Source organism: Electrophorus electricus, chromosome 14 (assembly GCF_041902795.1).
Source record: "Electrophorus electricus isolate QZ-2024a chromosome 14, ASM4190279v1, whole genome shotgun sequence".
Taxonomy (NCBI): Eukaryota; Metazoa; Chordata; class Actinopteri; order Gymnotiformes; family Gymnotidae; genus Electrophorus; species Electrophorus electricus.
Window position 1 is genome coordinate 1,670,001 of NC_137510.1, and position 7,500 is coordinate 1,677,500.

Consider the following 7,500-nt stretch of genomic DNA (forward strand, 5'->3'; position numbering starts at 1 on the left):
GAACTTTAATGCCATTAAAAAGCTCTGGACATGCGTTTGTGGTGTTGAGCTGGAGGGATAATCATTTTGTCACTACGTAACAACAAGCTAGTGAATGAATATGAAGACACAGGGAAAATGGAGACGAGGCTTCCTGCGTGGCATGCAGGATATCGAAGGCAGACAAAACATACTGATGCTATCAGGAGAAAACCTAATGTTTCCAAAACGATGGCTTTTTAGGAGACGCAAAAATTGTTTGTAGGGTCCCAGAGATTTCTAAACACTCAGGGTGCACAGAGGACAGTTGGTTTTTAGACTGTCAAAACATCTGTCAAGATTGTTAAAAAAATGACATAAATAGAGGTAATCTCGCAAAAAGAAGAAATGGTATGAGGCAGACTTGCATATGGACTAAATCAGATTCACCAGGACGCTTTGAGCTTGAGTCGGAACTTGGCGTACCGCCACTGTGCTGTCAGACATGAATTTAATAGTTTCTTTTATGTTCTTTTCCTGGTGCTTCTAGAAGAAATCAAGGGTGCCATGCCCATAAGGGTGATGCCCATGAGAGTGACATTCCCACTAGGTTGCCACGCCCACTAGGTTGCCACGCTCACCAGGGTGACATAAGAGCTGGCAGCTCCAGACCAGCCTGAAATCCTAAAAAAATGAAAAATCCAGAAAGGGAAACACATCAGAACTTTCCCTTTCAAAGGGAAACAAAGCTAAGTGTCATTTTTTGGAATGATAATGATCTTTAATCAAATAAAGACCTTAATGATGGTGTAAACATGCAGCCAAAGCAGTTTCTTCACTTTCTAAATTCACTACATAGTCTGGACCATAAGACGAGATGCAAGCATGTCCTGGATGTGTTGTTATCTCACCAAGAATTCCCAGCTCTTGGTACAGATCAGGTTGGTTTCACTGAAGTTCCAGTGAGAACGAGCTTGTGACAGAAGCTATAGTCACTAAATCTGTCTCCAGCCTTAGCCATAATCATGCAGAACTTGTGATACACGATGGCTTACAGTAAACAGCAGTTCTACTGGTGGTTCAGGTTGGCTGTCCCTGTCTCAGCGGTGTCTGCATTTCCTTCAGGTCGCCCCTACCATCAAGGCCAGGATGATGGAGTACGGGACCACCATGGTAAGCTACCAACCACAGGGAGACAAGGTCAACTTCTTCCGCATGGTCATCTCCAACCCTGCCGCGACCTTCGAGGACATTGACTTCCTCATCGAAGAGATTGAGAGACTAGGTCAGGACCTGTAAGACTCCGAAACCTCACGTTCTCATATCCCTCGATGGATGACATGTTTGTGGTGAATGTATGCTAATTTCTTTTTCTCTCTTCTTCAGATAGTCTAATATAGGCAAATATGTTTAAAAAAAATGACATGACTATATCCATACTTAAGTATCGTAGCACTGTTGTGGCCATCTTGGTCCAAAGCCTTGTAAAAGTGTTCATGTCTGCTCCTGTCTGTTAGCATAGCTGGTATAACTTTATATGTGTTTGGTGCGAGTGTGAAGAATCACTTTCTCCTGTACTGTGCAATAGGTCATACATTACATTATATCTATTTGATTAAGTGCCAAACATTACGATATAGATATAAGAATGAAGGGGTTTTATTGAGCACTTTGACTTACCTCAACTCTGACAATTGCCTTTGCAATCACAGGCAGCATTCGAGTGTTTTTATGTTTTGTATGGATATGACAATATGAAAATGCGAAGTACAGGGTACACAGTCTCCTTTGGCGCTGTAGTGATAAATGCCTGCTAATACAAAGTCTGCATGCTGGAGTTTTTGTGCAGGACCGATTAAGAAAGGCAACAGAGAGAAAGCACAGAAAACATGTCCAGAGCAAACGGCAGGAGGTTCTGGGCAAAGGCATGTTATTCTCACTTTATTCTCAAAACTCCTCTACGAAGACTGTGCAGAGTCTAATCTGAGCTGTGTCTAGAGCCATTAACGGAAGAGCTCTCGTCCAACTAAAGGAGGTTAGCATTAAGGATAAATCTCTGGATATGTCAAATCTAACTTGGTATCCAGAGCGGGCAAAAGAGGGTTTTTGTATCCAACGCAACCAGCAGAGAGGCTCCTTCCATCCTGTCTGACTAGAAGATCCGACATATGTTAATACGCCGAGAACAAGCCAGTGATGAAATAGTTCAGTCTCGTTTCAGGAGGACACTTCTGTCCTGTCATTTTTCCACACTCTAATAGCTATACATCTGTTCATGCTTGTCGTAGTGAAAAAATGGTACTGTACAGTTAAAATCAGTCTCTGGCGATGAACTAAACTTTTAGTGATATCCCTAAATCTGGGGAAGAACACTGCTGCATTTGATCCATAAAAATATTCCATCTAGCACCCTCCTACTCAAATAATCTTTTTTAGAGTTAAAATGATAAATAATAAACAGCTGTTTTGCGATTAGGTAGTAGAAATGTCAGTCGTGTCTGGGTAGCAATGTTTTTCACAGTTAAATCAGTAGTGTCTGATGACATGATCTAGAGTTAATCTAGAAATTCCAATGGAAAAATTACACAGTAAGGCTGCTCCAGATCGTGGTTTCTAAATACTTTTAAGATATTCTTGAGTAAGTATATATCTATGTGAATACATTCATGTAATATATATATATATATATAAGAGTCTATTTGTGAAGTAAAATATTTTCTCTAAGCGAATATCGTCTAATTGTAGTACTATGCTCGTGTACCTGACTTGTAGAAATGCTGATTTTGTTTACCTGAGAAGATATTTATGTGATGTACCTGCTTTCATTTACCTAAAAGCACAACGCATTTTGAGGTACCAACAAAACAATCTATTAAAAGGTTTTGGATCCCTTTGACATGTAATTCCAGTAATTATGGAAAACCATCTCTGAACCGAAGTCGGTTGTCTTTGTGTCCAAGTGATATACTTGACATCACGTGCCAGTCTGTATTTTTGTGCATTTGTAACTGTATTGCCTTATTATTTGTTGGCAGTCTTGTCTAGGTCTCCCCCAGAGGCATTTGTGCACTTTAGATTCTGTGTAAGATGACCTGTGTAATGGCTGTTCCTAGTTCCACTGTTTTCTGAAGCTGTGGTTGGTCTCCCTGCTGTGGGCGTCTGCTGGAAGGTTTAGGTGTGATGTTCGAACCTGCTTCAGCTGTTCAGTCGCATTTGTGGTTCCAGTATTTGCTAAACACAGTCTCATGCTCCCCCCAACCCAACTCTCCACCCCCCACTGTGAGCGTTCTGTGTGTTCTGAGCTTGTGAGGACATACCCAGCCTCACAGTGGTGTGTGCATGTGTGTGCGTGTGTGTGTCTGTGTGTGTGTGTGTGTGTGTGTGTGTGTGTGTGTGTGTGTGCTCTCTGTCCTCGCCGGGGTTGCTGCTGCTACTGGGCTGCTCTCTCTCTCTCTTTTGCATGTGCATGAACGCTTTGCATTTCCAGCTCGTGAAATACAATCCCAGATATCTCGTGTTGCGCTGTGTTAGCCTTAGTGACCGATGTGTAGCTTAGCTTTAAGTGTAGCGCTTTGATGCTAGCTGCATTGCTCTATGTGGTTGCAACGCTTTCTGAATATACATTTCTATATATATATATATATATCTGCTTAGCAAGCATGCTCTGTGTGACTAGAAGTTGTCTGCTTTGCTGATCTAACCTCTATCTATCTTTGTCTCTCGCTTTCTTTGACACAGCTATAATCTTAGTGTGTGTGCAGTTCTCCCGCATGCCTCTGTGTAACAACCTTTGTAGTCCCAGACTTTCTCTCTTTCTACCTTTCTTCCTCTCTTTCTTCCTCTCTTTCTCTCTCTTTCTCACTGTGTGTGTGTGTGTGTGTGTGTGTGTGTGTCTCTTTCCCAAGCTCTGCTCCTGTCAGCAGCGATTAACCCTTTAATGACAGCATGGGCTTGCTGCTTCATGGCTGCCCGCCACGTTCAGCGGTTTAGAGTTGAGTCTCTCTCTCCCCGACCGGACGGAGTTAACATGGCTGCCCCTTTTCTTTTCTTCTTAGCTAAATACTGGTTAGACGTCGTATGTGTGTCTGTGAGGCGGAATCCAGAAGACCTTTGTAAGCTTCAGACTGTGTTTCAGACTGTAATTCGGAGTGTCAGACGTCAGACTCCAGTTCTCGCAACAATTACTGTATGTGACCTTCCTGGGAAATCACAAATAAATATTCTTGTTCGAAACATGTTGTTCTGGTTTGTGTAAGCCTCGTCGTAGTCAAGGACATTGTACCCATGTCCACATGGTCTCAATTTCAGAGCTCTGTTCTGCACAAACTGTCGGCCTTTTGTATCGAGTTGAAGGAACTCCAATTCTGCAATGCAAACAAGACCGACAATATCCAACTAGGAAGCATCAGTAAAAATAATTAGCTAAATAAATAAACCCCCTTTGCCATATCCCCTGTCTTTTTGGCATAGTACATCCTCTATCCCCTGGCAAACAGAGCCAGGACTTATTCTCTTGCTATTGAAGACAATTTGAAGGGGGTGGTGGGGGTTGTTTAAATTCTAATAAAATGATCCTTGATGTTTCTTAAGTTTGAAGAAGGGAGGTTTTCCGGTGGGCGCTGCTTCAGTGGTCTGGGGAAGCAGAGGTCTACTTGGGAGGAGAACCTGTCTCCCAGGGTCTGAGACTCACGCAGCTCTGAAACTTCAGCGCGCACACACACACACACACACACACACACACACACACACACACACACACACACACACACACACACACACACACACACACACACACACACACACACACACACACACTCACACACACACACTCACACTCACACACACACACACACACACACACACACACACACAGAATCTCACTCTCTGACCCTTCAGAAACAGCTCAGTCCTGAATAAGCAGCACTCTGAATCTTTATTTCGGTCATTCAACCAGTAAGATAAAAGCACTTCATGTCCACTTATAGAAAAACACACACCTCTTATGTTCCATTACAGGGAAAAGTTCACTGGATCCTCTGGCAGTAAATGGTCTTGATCTTTTATCTGTTTGTCATGAATATTGTCAACACGAATCTTAGTCTCTTCCATGATTATTATACTTTTTGTGTTTTAATGCTTGACTGTATTCACACCAGTGTTTAATTCATCTCTCATCACATAGCAGTTGGTATGGACAAGCATTTACAAACATGGTTTGTATACACATGAGCCATCAATGCATTTCCTCTGATTAGCTGATATTTTATATATGCGTATAATTGCTATATGTGTATAATTGCTGTATGACGCGTCCACACTGTGAAGTGGACAACCAGGTAGCAGTGGTCTTAATAATAAGATAAATTAGACCCCTGCACCATTTTGTGATAGTGAATGATAACATCTGACTGTGGATGTCTTTTTATAAACTAGATACGGTCATTGAAATTTCAACCATTACATAACCCCCTGTAGTGTGTAAGAAGTGATTCCGACCAAGTCGTAGTGAGTTTAACAGGGATAATGTGTAGGGAAAATGTCTGTTTTCCCCAGCAGGGGGCACTCTTCTCCCAGGATCACTGGGGACCACCATGAAGTTTCTTATGTCACTGGTCAACAGAGATCCACTCTGAAGTGTTGTGCTATTGTACAAAAGTAAATGACTATCTTATCACATCATAACTCACTCTGTGTGTTCGCACGTTGGTGCTTTTTGCGCTGGCAAAGTTCGAGAGGCTCATGTAACATGACGGTTTGATTTGAGCCCGCAGCAAGTCAGATCTTACTTCCCGAAACACCATGAGGCACTTCCAGATGCCGTGTGTTTCTCTTTTGTGCTCGCCTGTGAAGATGGAGAACCAGAACTCCTCTAAGCCTGGTTTGTAGAGGCAGGCCGCTCTGCTACCATTCAGTGTACAAGCATGAGCATCATGTCATAGGAATGGGTGACTTGACCACTCTCGACCTGACAGCGTTGGCCTGGCAACCAAAGATGTGTGAACAGTGATTGTGCAGAAAGGTTGTAAGGTGACTGAAAGGTGACTGCCCTGACATGATATTCAAGTATTTTATTAGGACGAGAACTTCCATAATTTTGGGTTGGATCAATCCCTTATGTGATCTTACATGGGCTTTATGCCATGAGGTGAGTTATTCCAGTCCAGGCCAGTTATTCCAGTGTATAACTCACCCCATTCAATCCAACCCACCCACCTTCAACTCAGCCAGTTCAATCCAAAAAAGTCCATATACGCAGTCACTAAGCTGAATGTGTCCAAGCAACAGAAACACTATACAGTGTAAATCACACATGCATCTTACCGAGTCCAGTGGTGATTAATGAAGTTTCAGAGTCATACTGGGTTGGGATGGAAACATGGATCATTCTCCGGTTCCAGGGGCATGCTGTGTTTGTGGGACTTCCATGGGGTGAAGGAATACACCCAGGTCACCAGACGGATGAGATCGAGCTGGTACGCCGATCCGCATCGACAGGCCCTGCAAGGTGAAAGAAACATGGAGTAGCTGGCTACTGGTCACATGCAGATGGATTTGCAGAACATGGGAGACATGTTTCAGGGCAAGTTCATAGCAGTGTGGTTTGTTTTTGTTTTATTTCAGTTCTGTTTTTTTAATTGTATTACTGTGTGACCTCCCTCTTGGGACAAACTGAAGGAGCCCTCCCATAGAAGGGGCAGTAGAAGGGACCGTTTGGTTCATCATTTTCTTATCTTAATGTTTCAGTACAAACAGTATTAACGTACAAATGGTCTCCCAAAGAGGGAGGAGTGTTGGAAAGTTTTTTTTTTTAAAGTGTACATGATTCTTGAATATTAGCGAGTTGACTGCTGATTGTTCAAAAGTCCAGTTTTAGATTAATGCTGATGCATAAATAAGGAAGAATGTCCAACACGTGCACTATGTTGCCAAAAGTATTCGCTCATCTGCCTTTGCACGCATATGAACTTGAGTGACATCCCAATCTTAACCCATAGGGTTTAATATGATGTCGGCCCACCTTTTGCAGCTATAACAGCTTCGACTCTTCTGGGAAGGCTTTCCACAAGGTTTAGGAATGTGTTTATGGGAATTTTTGACCATTCTTCCAGGAGCGCATTTGTCAGGTCAGACACAGATGTTGGACAAGAAGGCTTTGCTTGCAGACTCCGAACCAAATCATCTCAAAGTTGTTCTATCCGGCTGAGGTCAGGACTCTGTGCAAGCCAGTCAGGTTCTTCCACAACAAACTCACTCATCCATGTCTTTATGGACCTTGCTTTGTGCACTGGTGCGCATGTTGGAACAGGAAGGGGCCATCCCCAAACTGTTCCCACAAAGTTGGCAGCATGAAATTGTCCAAAATCTCTTGGAATGCCGAAGTATTAACAACTCCTTTCACTGGAACTAAGAGGCTGAGCCCAACTCCTGAAAAACAACCCCACACCATAATCCCCCTCCACCAAACTTTACACTTGGCACAATGCAGTCAGAGTATCGTTCTCCTGGCAACCGCCAAACCCAGACTCATCTGTCGGATTGCCA

The 7,500-nt window shown here is 43.1% G+C and overlaps 1 protein-coding gene across 2 annotated transcripts in view; it reads left to right on the top strand.

Moving 5' to 3' along the window:
* The window catches only part of gad2 (glutamate decarboxylase 2), a 17,502-nt gene extending 13,311 nt beyond the window's left edge, over positions 1-4,191 (top strand). For both annotated transcript variants that reach the window (XM_081696075.1, XM_081696076.1), the window contains one exon: positions 1,084-4,191. In XM_081696075.1, the coding sequence (XP_081552201.1) occupies positions 1,084-1,257 (174 nt within the window). In that variant the 3' untranslated portion in view covers positions 1,258-4,191. The remainder of the gene's footprint in view (positions 1-1,083) is intronic.
* Positions 4,192-7,500: the final 3,309 nt, after the last annotated feature.